Source organism: Centroberyx affinis, unplaced genomic scaffold (assembly GCF_046629955.1).
Source record: "Centroberyx affinis isolate AG114_WGS23_722 - 3 ecotype Tasmania unplaced genomic scaffold, CSIRO-AGI_Caff_v1 ptg002489l_1, whole genome shotgun sequence".
Classification (NCBI taxonomy): Eukaryota; Metazoa; Chordata; class Actinopteri; order Beryciformes; family Berycidae; genus Centroberyx; species Centroberyx affinis.
The window spans coordinates 65,865-87,828 of NW_027280716.1; the positions used below are offsets into that span (position 1 = coordinate 65,865).

The 21,964-nt window shown below is 42.2% G+C and overlaps 1 protein-coding gene across 1 annotated transcript; it reads left to right on the plus strand.

The window, feature by feature from the left end:
* The first annotated feature begins 1,206 nt into the window (after positions 1 to 1,206).
* Positions 1,207 to 20,011, plus strand: sptlc2b (serine palmitoyltransferase, long chain base subunit 2b). Its single transcript, XM_071534111.1, has 12 exons — positions 1,207 to 1,417; positions 5,098 to 5,292; positions 6,248 to 6,402; positions 7,545 to 7,693; positions 8,291 to 8,415; positions 10,157 to 10,250; positions 10,877 to 10,982; positions 13,252 to 13,471; positions 14,498 to 14,624; positions 18,026 to 18,161; positions 18,483 to 18,612; positions 19,863 to 20,011. Exons 1-12 carry the CDS (start codon positions 1,274 to 1,276, stop codon positions 19,974 to 19,976), a joined length of 1,695 nt encoding a protein of 564 aa, XP_071390212.1. The 5' UTR covers positions 1,207 to 1,273; the 3' UTR covers positions 19,977 to 20,011.
* The last annotated feature ends 1,953 nt before the right edge of the window (positions 20,012 to 21,964 follow it).

A 21,964-nucleotide genomic window follows, 5' to 3' on the forward strand; every position in this document is an offset into this window, starting at 1 on the left:
GAGGTCTTCTCCTGCTCCACCACCCTGGAATGTCTTCACTGGTAGTTCAAAACATTACGTACAAACCTCCTTCCCTCCTAAACGGTAAAGGGAAAACATACAGTATAAAGCATTGTTGTCATTCTGAGAGAAGAGAAACATTTTCATATACGCTCTGAAATGAGAAAATTGTGTGTTGTGTAGCACAAGGCAGGCTGATGGAGTGGGCAGATAGGTCTAATGTTAACTTACAGCTTACAGTTTCAGGCAAGTGGCATACCAATGGCATGCTTCTATGTTTGTTTTTGTTTGTGAGCAATTAAAGATCAACTGTTTTCTCTCTGCCTTTCTCTGCAATCATCCCACATCTCTGCAATAATAAGTTCACAGCCAAACATAAGCGTTGTAAAATTGGTGCCATGAGAGACTTTATCCTAAACTGCAGATCAGACATATTTAGCCATTTGAACTAATATGAGTATAGACTATTCAGTGTAGTATTCAGTGTAGTAATTTGAAGACATCTCCCATGTTTCTCGTGGGAATCACCTTGGACAGATCCTTGACACTTGTCCTGCACAGGTGAGAAACGGCGTTACTGGAATTGGGTGTTCAGCTGACGCCCAGGCAAAGGTTATTATGGGTTATTTCCATGGGCCGGGCCTTAGGACCTCCCTTGTTGAGGAATGGGTGACGCTAGACAGAGAGATGGCAAGAGCTCTCACTCTGTTCCTATTTCCGCTGACCACAAACGTCATCACGGACCAGAGTCTCAATAAATTGACGTTTAAAGGAAAAAAAATCCAGTGCATCTACAATTTTTCGAGTTTGATATCAGAATATTTTTTAACTATCTAACACATCAGCGTTAAACAGCAATCCGTCAGAATCAAGAGTGCAAGTGATGTTTTCTAGACCCAACATTTTGCGCCGATGTTCAGTGATTACACAGGGATAAATCCATTGTAGAAGAGGCATATACATAATACTGTATATCCTATGGATAAGAGATATGGCCCACAGAACGATAATGCAAATGTGAGGGTTTGCAGACCAGAGGGAGGGATAATTCATTTGAGTGATTCATTTTCTTATGCATACACGATCTTTGCACTGGAGTAACATCATTGGCCAATGAAAGCAGGCAGGGGCGTGGATTTCCGACAAGCTCGTGTGGCCAGTGCCGAGTGGGCGTCTCATCCGTCTTCCCCCTCAGCTCATACATGACTTCACGATTACACAAGTTGGGCCACCTCTAATCGTGAATTTTTCGGGCGCAGTTGGCCGACAAAAAATGACAGAAAGCTCCGCGAACAAGCTGCTAAACGGAGACGCCTGTCACCGGACCTCAAATGGCAAGAAATCGAGTAAAAATGGCTTCGTGAAGAACCACTGCCTGTTTCAACAGACACAGAAGTATCGTCGCCCGAGGGAGAAGGTGAGGCCCAACCGTCAACTGCTCGATGGGGAAGGGCCAGAAACAAGCAACGCTGTGTTTATTATTGTGTCTACTAAGGCATTTTGCATAAGAAAGTAATTTCAGTTGAAATATTAATCAACGAATGCTCAGTCGTGTGCCACTGCGGATATAAATTCTTGTTTTGAGTATTTGTTTTGTTTACAGACAGGCGAAAAGTGAGAACTGCGGCCAAATGAAGGCAGCCCAACGTTATGTTTTCACATGGAAAATTAGTCGAGATCACATGCGTTACAACAGCATTGTACTAATGCGACATAATCCTAGCTAGCTGTCGAGCATTAGCTACCCGATTTTTGATATGTTACACGTGGCTTTGAAAACTAATTTCTATGTTTAAGACACGATTTTAATCTATCAGACGTAAGGGGGTAGAGGATCTAAACAAACCATTTAGTGATGACAGATTTCAATAGGATGTAGGCATAATACAAGAGACTGTGTTAGTACTAATTGTGCCTTACAGTTCAGAATTATAAGTTGAATGCTAACATCCATTTTCTTTTTGTCTTTCACTTATTTTAGCCCTTTTAAAACTACTTAACAGCACAATGGCGCATGCTACCTGATCAGGGGGGATTGTAGTGGTGAGGTCTTTGTAACCTTACACCTTGTTGTTATTTTGTGTGTGTGTGTGTGTGTGTGGTGTGGATGGGCCGGTCTCTGTTTACACTGACACTGGCTTGGAGAATACCAGCAGGGCCCCGTTGTGTAGTGTTACCAGAGGAGCTGGCTCTCTGTCTCCTGGGAGAGGAGAGGAGAGTAGGCCTCCGTCCACTTGACACTTTAGGGGGAGAGGAATGTCTTCAGGCTATGAAGGGCGCGGTTCCTCCTATAGGCTGGAATGGAAAGCAGAATGAAAGTGGGTGGTGGCGTGTGTGTGTGGGGGTATCACACCCACACCTTTGAAGTTTTTTTCAGAGGTTTGGGTTCAGTGGGCCTCCACACTAACACACACATTCAGAGAAATCCTATACATACACATACATACAGGAAGATTTGAATAGAGCCTGTCAAATTCCAGACAGCCGCAATGCTGCTGATTTCAACATACAGTGGTTTCAGACAATTAGGTCCAGGTGCCATGACTGTCAGACCAGTTAGCTCCATATGCATGTATTCTCTCCAACCTGCCAGAAGAGAAGGCAGAGATCATATCAGTTTTCCCGTCTAGGAATGCCTCAGCACTGATACTGGTATCCAGTATCGGGCTGATACCTGGTTAAAATAGGGTAACGGTATCTGTGAACTTCCTAAATCTAACTAAAGTCAGTGTTCAAGAGCCATGTGAAACATACAAACGAAAGCACTGGCATTTTCACACATTGCAGGGTGTTAGATCTCTAACATCTCAATTATTCTTGTGGCCTCAAACTATTAATCTGTGTGTTTTTCAGTATAAATAGTAGACCAACCAGATAGGTACACTGTATTAAGCAATACATAAAGGTTAGAAATACTCAGAATTGGTATCAACATTGAAAAAGTGTTATCAGTTCATTTCTTTCCAATCTGAGGCTTCTGATCTGAGGTTGATAAGGCAGACTGATGGAAAGTCAAGTTAACAACTTGTTAGACTGAAAGAGGAAGCTGTGGTGTGGAAACTGTCACAGCAGCAGACCCACGGGTGCACCACCACCCACAGAACTTCTCGTCTCTTTTGGCTACCTTTCAAGCCGCAGCGTTAAATTTGTGGATCCAAAATGGGTCGCTGGCCTGTGTTGAGTTTCCCCACATGACAAGAATCTAGACAGTGTTTTAATCTGCCTGGGTCGTATAAATTTACTCCCGGGTCTGGGTCCTCGGATGAAAAATTGACTTTCTTGTATTGAGTTAGGCTAATCATAATGCCTATAGGGAGTGTAAGGGAAAAAAGGTTGGAAGCAAAAGTGAATAACCCACCCATTGTTTACTGGCACCAGGCAGGATTTTCAGGAGCAGGAAGGAACACAAGAAGACAGCACTAACAGTTCTCAGCAGAGATGATAATGTCAGTAATGGATCCGTACAGATAAGCTGCGCATGGAATATGCAATTAGTGGGAAGAGGACTCAGTCATTGCTTTTATCAGTATTGAAACATGTACCACATGCAAACTTTTATTTCTGTGGGTTCAATGGAATATGATCATCTATTCAGCTACAGAGCAAGTCTTTGAACGAGCATATGATCTGACACAGGCCTACATCTTTTTAGTTCCTACTATACAGTTATAAAAAGTTGAGCAAATATGACATAGGCGGAACTGTATTTAGTTGCAGCGGTTGACCTCGGGATGTAACGGTTTCTCTTGAGTGGTGTGCTTGGAAATGAATGTGTTTTTGTGCTCAATAGAGGGCTAGGTCTAAGTTTGGGACAGTTCACAAACAAGACTGCATGTACTCAAGACTTGGGAGTGTATTCCCAAGGATCTTTAGAGAGAGAGGGACCTGTTCGACCGGCTTTGTACACACACACACACACACACACACACAAAGACGCGCACACACACACACATGCTGCAGTGCTGTCCTGTTCTCCTCCACAGAGGTATTTCTTCGAGAGGCATGACCGGTCACATGTGGTGTGGTTGCTAAGCTGCAGGGCAGAGCTTGTAATGAGTGACAGCCCTCATTTGTTTAGTGTTGGTTTTGTAGACAACCAGTCCATAGTCCAGCTTGCAGTGATGCCCCAAAGATATTTTTCAGTAGCTTTTAGTTGGTTGAATACATGAGGTGTGGGTCTGGATCCACTGAGTTTAGAATAGAATAGCACTTCTGATGTGAGACCAACTTTATATGGTCCCATAATCTGAGATCAATATTTCTATTCATAAAGCTTCATGAATTAGGCCCCTGGTTGTTTCATGCCCTCTTGATGGCTGTTTTACTGCCCATTGGTCGGAGTGGGCTAAATGTGCTTATTGTATTCTTTACTAGCTTTCTAACCATCTTGCCAACAAAAACACCTTTTAACCTCTTTCACACTGCACACGCTACAAAGATGCAGTCAGCTTTTGGTTCCTGTGTTTCAGCTCTGGCAGAAGCAGAGCTCTCCTGTCTCTGTTTCTTTACAGGGAGAGAGAGAGAGAGGCTGAAGGCTGCTTGCTGGCTTGGCCTGATCTGTCTTCTCTCTCATTCAAATGGGCTTTCCACTACTGGCAGATTTAATGAGTAAACAGATTTAAAGCGGAGATAAGCCATTACCTTTTAAAGGAGAAATGACCGCCTGTTGGGATGGCTCAAGGCTCACAGGCACTGTTGTCTTAAGGCCTAGCTGCAGTGTGACAAAAGCTTTTGTTCTTACCGTTTTATCAGTGAGTTGTATGACCTCTCCCTGTGTGATCATTGATGCTAATGGGCCAGTTTGACCTCTAGTGCCTTGGGGAAATATACGCCAATTCAGGCTAGGCCCAGTTTTGATTTAAAAGAGAATTCTAATTTCATTTCTGTTCTTCTTTCTTTTCATTCTTTAACATTATTACACATAAATCTGTGTCTTAAGCCTAGATGTATCAGTAAAAGAATGGGTGTTTTTTGGTTATACTCTGATAAAGGCTGTCAGACTGAAGTGCAGTGGACTAAACTAAACATTAGGTCTTAATTGTTAATTCTAAAAGACATGGGCTACAATTGTTTTCTTTTTGTCTGTTTCTCCCCCAGAACCAAAATGTCCCGCGTAACTCCAGCCTGTATAAGAAGCCCTTTGTGGAATCGTTTGAGGAGACGCCTCTCCTGGTGGCCGTGCTCACTTACATGGGCTATGGCATCCTCACCATCTTCGGCTACCTCCGAGACTTCCTTCGCCACTGGAACATCGAGAAGTGCCACGTGGCCCGGGAGAGAGAGGAGCAGAAGGTAGGCCCTAGTTGAATACTGCGGCTGATCCAAAACTATTTCAAAGCCAAGACTTTGATTCATTGAACGTTCAAGATAAATCATTTCAAGGCTTTCTTTCAAACATTTCAAACGTTTGGCACATCATCTAGAATGGAAGCATTTCAGTCCCACTCGTTATCACTCATATCACTTTTAAAATAATTTCTCTCTTCAAAAACATTTTGTTATTAGATGAAAAAATACACCATCCTTTTAAATGTTGCTATTTTGTAAGCAAAAGTCATAAGACAGGGCAGAACTTTAATATTATTCCATAACTAGCTTTACTTATACCAGTAGCCAAAAAAAGCTGTCACATTTTTTTGAATGTTGGCTATCTGATCCTAGAACGAAACTGTACAAGTCACAGCCTGCCACATTGGCTGTCACAGTATTGCTCGTCTTTCACGCTTGCTTTTTACTTGGTTCAACAGTAGCATTGATCGTGGCCCTTGTTGTAGAATGGGTTTATCTGAAACTGCACGGAAATGAACAATGCACTTTTCACACAGAAATGCGGAAAGGTGACTTTGGTCAAGACATAGTCCACACAGCTGATTGGTGTTGATAGTGCTACTGTTTTGTGATACTGTACTACCGCAGAACAAATATAGTTTCCTTTGGCATATACTCAAAACTTTCATATCAGAAGAAACGTGACAATAAGTATGAGGATGTGGACGAATCCTACTTGTTTCAGTTTCCGCTCAACTGTACAAAACATGTTGGACTGTCCAGTGTTTCACAACAGTTGTTCTCCTATTTGGTGTCTGTAATTGTCTCCCTGCTGAGTGTTGTGTGTCCATCCAACTCTCCTGCTTCCCATTAAAGGTTTTCCACTTAACGTGACCTGCCTGGCAAAGTAAATGAAAATGAACTATCATCTCTCCATCTCTTCTCACACCCTTATAAATGTTGTTTCTCTCTCCCGTAGGATTTCGTCCCCCTGTATCAGGACTTTGAGAACTTTTATACCAGGAACCTGTATATGAGGATCCGGGACAACTGGAACCGGCCCATCTGTAGTGTTCCTGGTGCCAAAATGGACCTGGTAGAGAGAGTCTCCCATGACTACAACTGGACCTTCCAGTGAGTTGCTGCACTCTGTGTGTGTGTTTGTGCATGTCTATATGTACGCATGGTTATTTCAATATCAAGGTGTTGTCCATGTAGTTGATTACTACACTTCTCCTACCACCTATGGGGAGTGTGAGACTGAGTGCCCATTTGTATATCTCACTGTCTCCAATCTCTAGGTTAGTGGGAAGTGTTTTGCACTTAAGGTCATCGACCTGTTTCTGATAACAAGAGTGACAAAAGGCATGATTCAGTAGAAACCAGTAGTATCTGTCACATGGCGTTGTGTTGAAACAGACAGACACTGTGCACCATTAATGGGATGATGGTCACCCAACCTGTTCTGAACCAAAGATCTTGCAAGCACATGGGTTGCGTTTTAACCCACTGATCCACCGGGCCTGCTTGAGTGCTGTGATGTCTTTAAGGCCACAAACCTACAGTAATTTAGATAAATTGTTATCATTGACTGTTAGCAAGGCTGCTGAATTAGGACAGTCGTTTTTCACAGCAACTTGCTAAAGAGTGCTAATGAACGAGGAGAATCCATGGATAACAAATGGCAAACAACTTAGTCTGTGCAGACAAACTGCCCAGAGAATATTGGACCCGCTATATTTACAACAAGAGAAAAATGCCTCGATGAATAACATTTTATGTATACTGTACATATAGTTGAGTGCTTGTCTCCCCATAGGCATAGACTGATAACATTACTGATTCTGTTTTATACCCTGCCCACTGTTGGATACATTGAGCAGTTCATTATCTGCGCTGGCCTTTCCATGTACATAAAATAGACTGGCTGCACTGATAACTGAATGTTGTTTCATATTTTGCTTGCTGGTGCGTATAATGTGTACTTTGTTTTTTTTCTGTGCTGGCCTATGCAAACTGAATTCCCCTGGGACAATAAAGTATTGTATAGTGTTGTACGTGCAGCGTGATATCTGTGGCAGTATAAGGATCAACATTGAATAGGAAATGGTTGCCCGGCAACCTTGACTGGTATGCATGTTGAAGGTTATTATTTCTATTAACCTTGAGTCCGGGTTCTACTTTTTTCTTCCCTTCCCTCTCTCTCTTTTTGTCTCTTTCTCTCTCTCTCTCCCTCTCTTGTTCTCTCTTTCTCTTTCTCTCTCTATCTCTCTCAGGCACACAGGCAAAGTTGTGAAGGATGTCATCAATATGGGCTCATACAACTACCTCGGCTTTGCTGAGAACACTGGCACTTGTGCCGATGCTGCTATTGAGGCCACACACAAGTATGGAGTTGGAGTGGGCAGCACCCGCTATGAGATGGGTAAGGGTCAGAAAAAGCTCTCTTAAAGGGGTAGTTCAGATTTTTATTAAGAAGCCTCTATGATTTGTCATCTTCTGAGAGTGCTTTCATTGCAAAAATGAGCTTTCAGTTCATGATAAACAGACTTCTTAAAAACATTAACTATTCCTTTAAAGGCCATGCCCTCTTTTGTTTGTGGCACATTCAGGAAACAACAGAAGCCACAGGCTCAAGTGGTTTTGAAGCACTGAAAGATTGCAGAGTACGAAATATAATGACACGTTGAAAACTACACCAGACTTCAGCTTTGAAGTTTTCAAGTCCTTGTCCATTTTAGCCTTTTTGCCTAGTATGCTGCAGTCACCTTTTTGACCTGGGCAGCTATATTTTAGTTTAGCACATTTTATCTTTTTATCTTTTGCAAAAGAAAAACACTTAAGATAACCAAGTAGCCAAGGAGACTGGTGCATTTACCCCAAGGAGAGTGGACTGACCTCGCTCTTAACACCATTTAACAGGGCTATGAAAACAAATCTGCCACTTGACAAACAGATGCCCTATTAAACAATTCTAGGGTGATGTGGCAGGACTTGGTTTCTGACATGTTGTTGTTTCTAGGGAACCTGGACATCCACGAGGAGCTGGAGCAGTTGGTTGCCAGGTTCCTGGGTGTCGAGTCATCCATGGCTTTTGGCATGGGCTTCGCGACCAATTCCATGAACATTCCTGCTCTTACCGGGAAGGTATGACATTTCCTTCTCTTCCTTTGTTTTTTGTTCTCTCTAAAACGCCCTACTCCTTTTTAATTACCTCGCTTTGTCCGTAGATGGTATTTCTATAACCAAATTGCGCCTGTAATTGTAACCCGTTTTATTGTAACCAAAAAAAAAGGGTTTCACACCGTTTCCTATGTGAGGTGAAAACAAGTTGTGTTTTCAGATCAGTGGCCGCCCCTGAAGAGTTCAGACTGTTCCACAACATGCGAGTTTCCGCCCCATGTTTTCAAAACATTCTGAGTGAAAGGGGTTGGTGAATGACATTTGGCTAGTCTCTCTTGCTCTAACCCCAACAGGTCAAACACACCGGTCCTCACTTCCTCTTCTTTTTCCCATAGCCGGGCCTCTTAAGTAGTGTTTGAACAGGATGTAAAAATCTGGGCTGACAGGCGGGTGTACCTTGTGAGTCTCGGAACACATTTCCTGACAGTCTTAAGAGTGAGAAACAGATGCAGACAGACAGAGAGCGAGGCAAACAGACAGAGAGACAGCGAAACATAAGGATTTCAGTCACCTCCCTTGTCAGTAGGGATCATGAATTCTTAACCATGCCTGTAACTTTTCTGCTGGCTCACATCTTCACGTCATAGCATAATTGAGTGTTGTGTAACACTCTCAATCATTCATTGACCAGAGGAAATGGTGTGACCTGTGGAAAAGTTTGGGTGTGTCGGGTGTCAGGAGGTGGATAAGGTGTCTGCGTTTGTACTGCGACCGTGGCCTTTTGTCCTCATTAGGGGGATGGCTGGAAATATTAATGACTTAATTTGAAAAAGTCATATCCTGGAAATAAAGTTGTCCTAGAACCTCGTTTACCTCAGACTGCCGAACCAGCCAGTCCACCGAAGAAATAATGCAGTGATTTGTAAATTAGATTTTGAATTCAAAATGCCTGGTTTCTTATTCAGACTTGGGATGAAATGTCGAAACATTTCAGTGCCTATGTTAACATACACAGAAGATTCTGTTCATAATTAAGTGACTCAGGTAATCTGGTTTTGGGTTAATACATTTAAACTAATTCTCTTAGAATAACCCAAGTAAGCTCATACTCTGATTATGAGAAACCTTGTTAAGATGCCATCTTGTCCAGCATTAAACGGGTTACTGTGGCTTGTAAAAATTTTGCTCTTTTCACTTTTGTTTTTTAGCCTTTTGCTCAAACTGGGATTCACACAGGGTTATGGGTACATTTTGATGTCACTAAAAAACATCACAGAAATTACTATAGGGATCATCATTTCCCAATGTATTAGAAGTAACCTAGTATTTCCCAGTCAAAGAGGAAGGGGTACAGCTTAACTTGAATAAGACCTTAACCAGAATATGAGTGTTCCAGACATTTATTTCTCTGCAACAACCAATACTTCTTTCAAAGAGGAATAATCAACAACTGCTGTACTTGGAAGTCATTACTCAACACTGGAAAAGTCCAGTCAATTAAACTCTTAGGTATTACTATTTTGTAAGCAAAGCTCTTAATAAGGCTATTAACTTAAGCGTTGCTCCATGGTGAACTTCACTCTCAACGATGAAAAGTGTTTGGTTTTTTTCTGGCTAATTAGGAATGCCTGCTCTCCTGACTTTGAAATGCAGACCAGAATCACTTGATTCCCCTCTGTCTGTATGTTTGTGTTGATCAAAAATCCCAAGCTCTGCCTGAATAGTTTGAAAGGAATATGTTTGTTTTTATTGTGCCTTGTCGTAGGGTTGTCTTATCCTGAGTGACGAGCTGAATCACGCATCCCTGGTGCTGGGTGCTCGCCTGTCTGGGTCCACCATCCGGGTCTTCAAACACAACAGTGAGTGGCCTACAGTAACCATTACATAACATAAGAATAATCACATAGAATTGTAAACTTGACTTATGGCGCACCCAAAGCTTGCAGTAACACAGAACACAGAGGATTAGAGTGACTAAAATGCATCTCTTGATTACTTTGCAACACTAATGTTGTCTAAAGTTTTTAGCTGCTTTACCCAAGAGAAAAGCAAATACATTTAAGAAGGGTGTGTCTGCTGCAAATTGCTTCACTCAATGCAAAACTGACACATCTCACTTTGTTTACTATACACATTCACACAGTAATGGGTGTGGTGTGGCGTGGCTTTCTGTTTAGCAGACACACACACTCACAAATCACTTGAGCTGTATTAAGGCTCACAGTCAGCAGCCAGGAACCAGGCTGACTGACTGCTGAGGAAAAACTCTCAACGCTCCAAAGGGTTATGATCATAAAATATTGACTCCCAGCCATTGAAAGAATTGAATTGAAAGAATGCTCATATTTCTATAGAGGAATAAAATCTGCCGTTTGACAATCTTACTATATAAAAGCTTACTATGTCAAGATTTCTCTAGATCTTTTCTTTGTTAATTAACGTAAGACTAAAGGTAAACTCTATCCCTAATTCCTGTGTATTGTAGACATGCAGAGTCTGGAGAAGCTGCTGAGAGATGCCATCGTTCATGGGCAGCCAAGAACACACCGGCCCTGGAAGAAAATCCTCATTGTGGTGGAGGGAATATACAGGTATATATTAATCTCTCTCTCTTTGTGTTTTACTCTCACACACACACACACATATATGGTAAACATTCACAAAAGTATTTATTGGCAATATGCCAATTAAAGAATAATACCAGTGTTTTTTAAAGTTTGTGCCAATTGTCTAGTTTGTCCCTCTCCTTTACATTTTCTTCCTGGTGTTATCTGCACACAGTCAGCAAGTCAGCATACAGTAGTTGGAGATATTTGTTCCCATTCATTTTTGGACAGTATGAAAAATGACTTGAAAATTGCCCAGGCAAGATAATCCATCACAGTAAACATGAAGCCTTAATTTGGTTTTGTCAAAGTTTCTGTTTTATCGTTATTTCATTGTGCCAGAGCGTGCCTGAGTTGAGTTTACGTTTACTGTCCCAACACCCACAGGAAGAAATGGAAATCTCCACCAGGAAATAATCCCTCAAAAACATGTCACCTTACAAGCTTTATTGTCACATCCATGTATTTTTATTTAGGGTGTGTTTGTTTGCTGGGACAGCAGTTAATGGCACCATAAGTTTATATTTTAAAAATAGAAAAACCAAAAAATTGCCTACGACATGAATTGTAAAAGGATTGGGGGAAATGTAAACTAGACTTAGACAGAAGTAAATGGGCTATAACTCTAAATGACATTGGTATTCTCCTTTTAAATTCACTTGTCTGGTTCAAGACTCACCAATCTTTATTTAGCTTGATTGGTAGCGTAATTGTCATACTGGCAGTCGCTGAATTCATAGGTTTGAGACCAGGAGAAGACTGTTCCCAAATGTAAGCTGTCATCCTTGCCAGCATGATTGACATCTCTGATGCAATAGAGCACTTTACTCCATTTGAGACATTATGGCAACAGCAACAATATAAAAGTAATGACTTAGTAAGCCAGTCGGAGGTCCCGAAGGCTGTTTTAATATTTGAATATGGCCCTCATCTTCACTGTATCAGCAAACCCATTTGCAGTGAAACAATGAAGCACTTTAACAAGATAATGGAAGCAATGTCTCATCAGATTACAGTTCCATGTGAGTAAGAGCATTTCCCTACACTGATTTCAACTGATGTTACACTCAGCTGCTGACTTTGCATAGTAAATACAAAGAATTTATGTGGTAGGGAAAAATGAGACGGCACCATTTGCAATGTGACCATATCTCACCCTTGCTTGAATCCCAGCTTCACAGTTAAGACCGTTTCTTTGCCATGATCCCTCTATTATGGTAACACTCACCAATTTCCCTTTTGTCTAAATAAAGAAAATAATGGCATGGTAGACAGAGTCCCCACTCTCCTTTAAGTATACATTCTCTGCCTTGTCCTTTGAAGTGTACTTACTATATAAAGGCAATCAATCTATGCGATCAATATAATTCTCGGGGAAACTGCCTGAGGTAATCAATACACTTGACTAATGTAATGTTAATGGAGTGGGATTTCCACAGGGAATTCCAAAGGAAACACTTCAACTGCCAAATAGGACATGCACAGCTACACGTACACACTTAAACAAAGAGCTCAAGCAGTAGCCAATAGGATAGACTGCTCATATGCTACTTCTGCATCATGTACCACTGTGTACCATTACTGATGCAGTATCCTGACACCTTTATTTGAAAAGGCACCATACATAGAGCACATAGCACATAGAGTTTTCATAACTGTATTTTTACCACAGTACTAGCATCACAGTATCAAGAGGCAAATTCAGGATGGGACACTTTATCCCCCTATACTTCACTTCGGGGTATCAAACTTCACCATGGTTGACAGCACCTAAAAAAAACATGATTTCCTACAAATCGTACCTGTTCTTTATTGAGCAGTATATCATTAATAATAGTATGTAAATGTACCATTTTGAAAATCTTACACATCTTATCTGTCTGAGAACTTACTTCCAGATTCTTCATTGCAAATACTTTGAATGGACTGCTGTGATGTAGTGATGTGTTTTTATGATTAAAGGACAACACATACTTATTTTATATTGTTGTATACGTAGTTGCACATTGTTGTATACACAGTGCTTCTATGTATATAATGTATCATAAGCTATGTTTGCTAATGGTTCAGTTGGTAATGTTAACGAACAAGCCAAGTAGCCTAACATTACTGTATTCTCCATAGAAGAGATTAAGGCAGTTGATCGACTAGGGAGCCAGAGAGCTGAAATCACATTCAAATAAACTGCTAATAAACTGCCTTGTGGGACTACACATAATTTGTCCTTTTTTACATGAATTCCTCCTCCTTGCAGTATGGAGGGGTCCATCGTTCGTCTGCCAGAGGTCATTGCCCTGAAGAAGCGCTACAAGGCCTACCTGTACCTGGATGAGGCCCACAGTATCGGGGCCCTGGGGCCTAATGGCAGAGGGGTGGTTGACTACTTTGGCCTGGACCCCAAAGACGTGGACATCATGATGGGGACGTTCACCAAGAGCTTCGGTGCTGCCGGGGGATACATCGGAGGCAAGAAGGTTAGTGAACTGTCGCACAGGTAAAGCCAAGGGGTTGTGGTTTTATACTTCACCCTAGTAACTGTTTCCTGGATCATAAACTTTGTTGTTTGAGAAGTCAAGGCACTGATTAGGAGGATTTATGAGTATCAGTGTGACGCTCTTCCTTCCTTCTTTTCTTCCTTCATTCCTTCCCTCCTTTACTCATATTACAGATCTAGATTGTTTGATTGTATTTTTTTTTTCCAAGGTGTGTCTGACATGGTTTCTTTTTTATAACTGAGTTGTGCTTTTTATAACCGCGCCAGTTTTAGTTGTTAGGTGAGGCCCACTCATATCACTGTAGTTTCAGCACTTACTCATCCTCCTTAGGATCCTGGGCAGATTCCTGACAGTTGAAACCCGACACCCTGTGTGTCATTCAGTTTCCGTCATAATGTTATTGGTCAACACTGTTTTACCAGCAGTGGGAAAGTTTGCTTCCTGTTTTCCAAAAAAAGCTTTTAGTTTGTCTGATTTCTCTTGCAAGAGAATCACTTACGCACACACACATTCTTCAAATAAAAAAAATAAAAAAAATTCACCATCAGGGCATTCCTGAAATGCCCAGATGATGGTCTATTGCCCGAATTATTGTGCTGTGTGCAAGGTGTGCAAACTTGTAAAGTATTGAAGTATTACTCTGAAGTTATTCAGCATACCTATCACATAGTTGTATTTTACACACCTGTGGCTTTACTGCACTGACAGATCCTCATCTCTTAGTTTTGAACTACCAATGCATCACAGCATCATCATCAAGCTTCACCAAGTTGGTCCTATTGTGCCAGCTACAATGCTGCTACGTGTGTTTATCTTGAATGTATACTTGTACTGTCTTTATGTTTACTCTACTCTTCTGCACTATATGAGGTCCCACACTAGGGTGACTGTCCTGTAATGTGCAGCTGTCATGTAATTTGTCAGCATCAGATAACCAAATTGAATTCTTTGTGTATCCATTGTACATGGCAAGTAAAAGCAATTCTGATGTAATTTCTCTGTAAGGAGCTGATCGACTACCTGCGGAACCACTCCCACAGCGCCCTGTACGCCACCTCCATGTCCCCTCCTGTGGCCCAGCAGATTATCACCTCCATGGAGATCATCATGGGAGAGGACGGGACCACACTGGGTAGGTGTCCAGGACGTGATGCCAGTGCTGTGCATAGCGTGAAATCACTCAAAAGTGTGTCAAGCTCCCTTATTGGCAAGCATCTGCCCTGCTATCCCTGCCAGACCCAGGGGTGCTGCTCTGTAGTTGATCCTGCACTCCTCCCTGTGGAGAGGTCAAGCAAAAAGACAATTTCCCTACGGGGGAGAATCACATAATTATGTGTGTCTGAGGAAAGTGAAAAAATGGAGAAGGCACAGTAAAATAAATTGGGCTTGCTGCATGTTTTCTTGCATGCCCACAACACTGTCCACAATTTGATTCATTTTGATTTAGCGCTGTACCAGTGCCAGGAGAAAAGGCTGGCATAGGCTATGATTAAGGCAGCATGAAGGTGGAAAAAAACATCCACAGTATTTATATTTCTTAAACCAGTCATAATAATCCAGGGTGGTGCTCAAAGCTAGGGGGTTTATGGGTGTCATATTGTATGATTTCTACCATTTGTTTGCTGTTGCACCCACATGGAATGCAGAGGGCTTTGGGTAGGCAAGTTACACAGAGCTGGTAGAAATGTGGATTGGGTGGAGATTATGTCAAATGGAAGATAATAGTATGTGTCTGGTGCATAGTGGACTGTAGGGGCTCTTCATTGTGGGCTTTTCATGCTTTTCATTTCCCTTGGACTGCAGCCAATCAGAAATGTTGCCCTAGATGTAGGCCTAGTTTCTGGGTCACTCGGAAAGTGTTTTTGTCTGTTTTGGGATTACACTGTCTGGCACTGTGTGACATGGCTTTCCATCAGTGACCACAAGATGGCAGTATAGACCTGTGGCTTTTTATAAATCTGTGTTTAGTCCTCTCTCTCCATGCAGTGTCATTGACTTTGTAGCAGTTGACTGGTAGAGAGGTATTAGTTGCCATGACATCATATTTTTGTTTTTTTCCAGATTCACATCAGCTTTGCCACGTTTGTCCTTTGGCTCCTTCATACTGAGTGTGCCTGTTTACCCTTGCAATCTCTCATTCCCTGCCAAGTGATAAAGGCTGTTATCGATGGCCAACTATGGCAAATAGACACTAGTAAACAAAGGAGTGGTAGACTGGCTTATCACATGGCATGTGTAGGCGTAGTCTAGATATAATTTGTGCCCCATGGACCCGTGTCTACACTCACATCACCTCAGTGGCTACTGTAAAATGGGTGTGTTGAAAGAGTCATTTTCCCATTCATTTCCTGTTTTAGAAAATCACTTGAGCGAATTTTTCAAGACTTCAAGAATTTTTAAATCAAGCTGAGGTGTATTGGAAAAATGCATCTTATTGTCTTACATTTTGAGAGGATCGCTGTTACATTTTGAGGATCTCTTTTGCCAGCTGAAGAATTCCTTTTGAAAATCACAGCTCTTGTTTCACTCCCTGATCTGTCGAGGGTGAGATAAAACCTACACTTTTTATCTCAAAGATGAACTTTGGAGGACTACAGGGAGATCTTCAAACACTGCACAGTACTCTGTCTTTCTCCATCTTTCCCAATATGCATTTTTTAAGAACTGGTGGATGGACAGTTCCCTGCTTCTCTCAGTTGGCCCACGCTGATTGAAGCTCTTGAAGTGGTAGTGTGTTGACTCTGATACACTCCCTTTATGGCTTTCAGATGTGTGTTTGTTCGTGTGTGTGTGTGTGTGTGTGTCTCTTTGCCCTCCAGCTGGGTACAAAGCGGCATGGCGCTGAGGGCCAGAGATCTGGACAGATCAAACTCTGTTGGACTCATCTCCCATACACACACGCACACACACACACAAACAGGTCACTCTCTGGTCTTGTTTTTCTTGTAGGGCGGTACCCCTTAACTCCTTGTGGGCCTTGAAGGGAGCAGTTTCTGTTAAAATGCTGATATAAGATCAGATTACCCTAAACCCCCAGTCCTACTCTCAGCCATTAGGGAGAAGAATAAACACCTGAACCCGTGTCGGCGGTTAGGAGCAACCTCCATCCCTACTTTGGTCTTTCCACAATGTCATCAGCTCTCTTTCCAGGCCGTTCTCTGAGGAGAGCAGGCCAGACTGGCTGACCTTGCACCATATCCCAGCTTGACAAGTTTTCCTTGTGGAAGAGTAACAATGACAGTCTGATTGGTTGCAGCCCAGTCACTGTTTGAAATTCATGCCTTTGAAGTTGCAGACGCAGACACGAAGTCAGAGTGACAGTTCAGCTGCCTGCTAACGGTTTGGTGTTGTGTTCAAGTTGCTAAGAATGGCCGTCCACGGTTCCAGGCACAGGCCTACATCAAAATGAACGTCTCTTGTTTGAAGCTTACATCAATCAAATATGTGGATAGGACATAAGGGTACAGGACGGACAAGGCATTCTTCAATATGAGCCCAATATCAAAGGAATACCAAAGCACTTGAAAAGCAATCTGCCTGAATATCATATGCTACTGTTTCTTCTTTTCCCCAAACTAATCACTCAATGCTGAGAATAGTTTTGGATTCCTGGACTGTAAAAAAAATGTCTGGGTAAATATGTCAGACTTTGTTGTGTCTTGGGGCGCTTTGAAGCCGTTGTGTTTCTGCTCTGTTTTTCAACACGGCCAGGCAGATGTCTGTTGTTGTTGGCGCTTTGTGCCATGTGGTTATTTATTTGGTTAAGATACTATCTCAGGAGGCTTGGCACTGCACAGGTTTGAGTGAGGAAATCCACAGCGTGCATCCACAGGTCATGTGACTGATACTCGTAGATTGATGCCTGTTTACTTTCACCCCCTTGACCTCTTAACTTAAAACCTTGTTCGTCTTCAAAGGCAAATGGTGCAGGGCTTCCTCCAAATAAGCGCATGTCAGTGTCAATTGGATTGTGATAAGGACTGTTGGTGCTGCATACAGCTTGCCTCTCTACCACTGCTCTTCCATTTAAGAAATTTTAACAGGGAATCAATCCCAAAAACTCCCAAATTGGACCAAATGAATGTACAAAGCAGTTCATTAGGGCTACCTTTGGTAGCACCCCCAGTGGCATTTGTTTGGTAGCAGTAGTGTCATCACAACAAATTTACCAGCAGTATATTGCATATATCATTTTCAAAGTCATATCTGAAAGGAATTGAAAAGTCTAAGCAATATTGAAGGGGCTGCTGCTTCAACCTGTGAAGCTTAGTTCACAGTTATTAGTTATTTTATATAAGTTATTTTCTCTAGTATAAGTGCCACACTTAACACTTAACTATTGTGTGTAATGAAGATCTCCATTGCCAAAACAACTTAACTTCTAATTTCAAGTAAAGTGATTTAACATTGTTTTTACTGGAGAGAGTTTAGCACTCATCCCAAGGATTTTTGAACATTTTATGGTTGACATCTGCTCCTGTTGTTGGAGCATGACTTGGCCTCCACTTGAACGTTTGTCTCTGCCCTCCCCAGGCGCTGATCGCCTCAGACAGCTGTCGGAGAACACCACCTACTTCCGCAGGAAACTCCGCGACATGGGCTTCATCATCTACGGCAACGATGACTCGCCCGTCGTGCCCATGATGCTCTACATGCCTGCCAAAATTGGGTAGGTGATTCTCATTCATTCCGCAGTATTTCATAGAGTCCTTGGATGCCATTTTAACATCAATTGGATTTTTCTCCTAAATCATTCCACGTCTAGGAAAGACGTATTCGCCTCCACTTTGTTTTTTTTATGACTTTCCTTACCTTTGTCCCTTTTCTCAATAGAATCTAACTATGCATATTGAAGGCAGTAGATAATTTCAGTTTAGTCGCCCACATAAGAGAGAGACACCATCTCAGATGTGGTGATGGCTGAGAGCTCAGACCATCTTCAGACCTTGCCAAGTGTTGCTCTTCGTCTAATCCTGCCGTTGCTTTGCAGGGCGTTTGGCCGGGAGATGTTGAAGAGGAACATCGGCACGGTGGTGGTCGGCTTCCCCGCCACACCCATCATCGAGTCCAGGGCGCGCTTCTGCGTGTCGGCCGCTCATACTAGAGAGATGCTCGACACAGTGAGTCACCCGATAAGTCCGATAAGCATCCAGAACACACCATTTGCATTCGCTGCACTGTCACATCTCTGATGTGCATCAATAACAAGAGTCTCAAATTGCCACATCAGCTCTCTTTGTTCACTGTTAGGAGTGGGAGAGATAAGAAAAAAGTCGTTTCCCAGACAAACTGTCTGTACACATTTGTTTGAATGCTGCTGAACACCCACTACCAACATGCAACTGCCATTTGGGTTTATATTAATCATCAGAGATATAAAGAGAAAGACACTTATGATCTCTACTCAAAGTCTATCTTCTTCACCACTGGCTCCAGATCAAGGGGATATCATTACAGAATAGACATTTATTGTTGAAGACTTAATTTTATTCCTCTGAAATGATATAAGAGCCTGTTTTTGATCCGTGGATGATCATGTGTTTGGACTCGCTACCCTTCAAAACACTGAGTGAGCTTTTCTCAGCAGTTGGTCAGTCAGTCAGATCTGCCTGACTGCCGACTGTCAGAGCAAACGTGTGTGTGTGTATGTGTCAGCATATGTGTGAGTGTGTATGTTGAGTAATAAAGGCATCCAATATGTCCTTTATTATAGAGGAACGTGGAAGGCCAAGCTGTCTCTAAATATTACAGTGTGGCTCAGACAGAGGCTTTTACTCAGGCTTCTCTGTCTCTCCAAAGACACTTCATTCATCTCACTGAGGAGTATGTCAACACCGTTTTTAATAGTCCATTTAAAGGGCATCAGCCTGCCTTTGTTGAGCACTTCGAGGAGCCGCTTTTTCCGTCTTTGGAAAACCCAGCCCTCACTATTTCTCAAACCATGGAATCAGAAAAAAGGTCAGGAGGAAGGTAAATTGTTTCCAGGTGTCCTGCAGTGTTGCAACGCTGATACAGTCTCTTGTGGAAAGCAGCGGAGGAGTTTCTGCTCAGTTGTGGTTTTGCAGGGAGCTCTCCGTTCACCTTTACTCCAGAGCCTCGTCTCCTTCACTCCTCTGACATGTTGAAAGACTAAAAATCAAGGATGATTAATGCTTATCATTTTATCTATTGCCAACAGCAAAAAAAAAAACGTATTCAACTTGTGTCACTTGCGCAATTGATCCGGCACTGCAATGTATTAACCATCAGGTTTTTTGTTTTTTTCCTCTGGCTCAGTGTGAAAACACATTATCCTAATTTATTTTTGATCTGTATAAATAATGTCTTGTTGGATTCAGGATTAATAACCTTCTTCCTCTTCCTGTGCCAGGCGTTGGAGGCCATCAGTGAAGTGGGCGACCTGCTGCAGCTGAAGTACTCCAGACGTGAGCAGCCCCTGCCCTCTCTGGGCTGGATGTCTGAGGAGAGCCTGCTTCAGGACTGAGCCACATCATCCCCTTCCCGTCATATCCAGCCCCCCCCCCCCCCCCCCCCCCCCCCACACACTGTTCCCAATCAACGCCCCCCGCTTCCCTCCCCCCGCCAATTCCCTCCACATACTTTCCTCTACCTTTTCCTTTCTCGGATCCCTCTCTTTTCCCCCCGTGTCCCGCTCTTATTTTCCTCTGAGCCAGTCTGTACCCCACTCTACTCCACATCTCTACCATCCGACTCTCAACCCCGACGGACTCGCCCGAACCAAAGCCTTCGCAGGTCCACCCCGCTTCGAAACCCGCACACTAGCATTGCTTTATCAGCCTGTGTGTGTGATGCGTTCTGTGAGCTGTCCAACCAAATCACCCATAGCAGGGAGAGGGCCAAAAAGTCACCCACATCTTTCTGTCTGTCTGTATCCGTTGTTACAAAGTGTGTTCAGAGCCATTCAGTTTGTCCTAACTTATTGTGACTGCATTTGTGTAAGTCCTAACGTCAAGTCTTATTCCTGTGTGCACACTGAACTAGTCTTATTTGTGCAATAATAATAACAATGTGGAGTTTCTCTGTAATCCAAACAGTGTAAAGTAGACAGGATTTTGCCATGAGTTACCACTCGTGCACTTGGAGAAAATTTATATATAAATGAGAAATGGGTTCATAACAGTTGTTATGATGCACACAAGAGTAAATAAAAGATATATGTAAATATTATTTATCCCGAAGTCGGTAGAATACTGCCTTAGGGTAGCATCCCAAACCTCAAAGAAAGATACACTATTTCAAAGGAGCAACATAAGCATGTGTTCTCCATATGTATTTATCTGATGGCTTTTTTCCTAATCACTTTTACTTGAATAGAGAGTATAGAATATTGGGTTCTTTCCCTAACCAAAGGATATATATGTATAGATATATTTTCTACCTTTCTCTTAAAATGCAAAGCACCTGTTCAAAAAGAAAAAAAAAAACATTTAACAGGGAAAGAACCCCTGGGAGAGCAAGAGCAAGGAATATTTTTTACAGCTTATTTTCTAGAAATATTTTTCAGCCTTATTTACTGTTTACACCTGCACTCAAAAACTTGAGCCCAATGTCTTTAACATTTCTAAGCTAATGAGCTACACGTGTGATTTTTGTCATTCTGTCATGTGCTTTCTTGTTAATCAGCGTCGACACCAATCTCTGAACACGATGACACGCTGTAACGTAGATCTGTATGTATGACGATGCTGCTTCCATGCTTATCTGATATACAGACAGCTTTATTTATTTTAAATGGCTTTTATTGTCTTTCTTTCAGCTGTCTATTTTTGTGAGAAATGTACCTTTTATCTGAAAGGCAGCTCCAAATGTGTCCCGGTGGAACGTGTGTGTGTTTTAGCGGACTACTTACACGTCTTACTTCAGTGCTAGCACTACTGACAGGCATTGTAAATGCACAGATGATGTAGTCACTGAAATTTGCAGGATTTGTTTGGGCATGCTTAAAATGTCAGAAACAAGACTTTTTCTTTCCCGTACTGTATCATCTGTGATCATCTTATCGAATGGCATTCCAAATCGACCTGCTTTCACTGTTAAGTGTTTGTTTTGTTATACCGTTGGGTTTTCTGTGTGAACTTACATAGACAGGTCACCCCTAAATACGGCACCTGTGCCACTGTCAAACATCCAATTCATGTGTGTATGTTTATGTTCTATCACTTTGTTGACGTGAATTGAAAATACTTGTTGATCATCGGGCCGCATCGGTGTAGCCAGTCGGAAAGCTGGCCATCGTGTGGCATTGTGACCATTCCTATAAATGTTCATCAAAATGACTAAACTCAAAAGTTTAGAGATGCTTTTATTGATGTTTTTGGCATTACAGCACAGTATGACAACTTTTAGGGTCACTTTGTTTTACTGTACATCCATTAGACATGTATTGCATTGTTGTCTGTGAGTGACAGTCATTCCAAAATGGTTATTATTTGTTTTGTCCATGAAAAATGG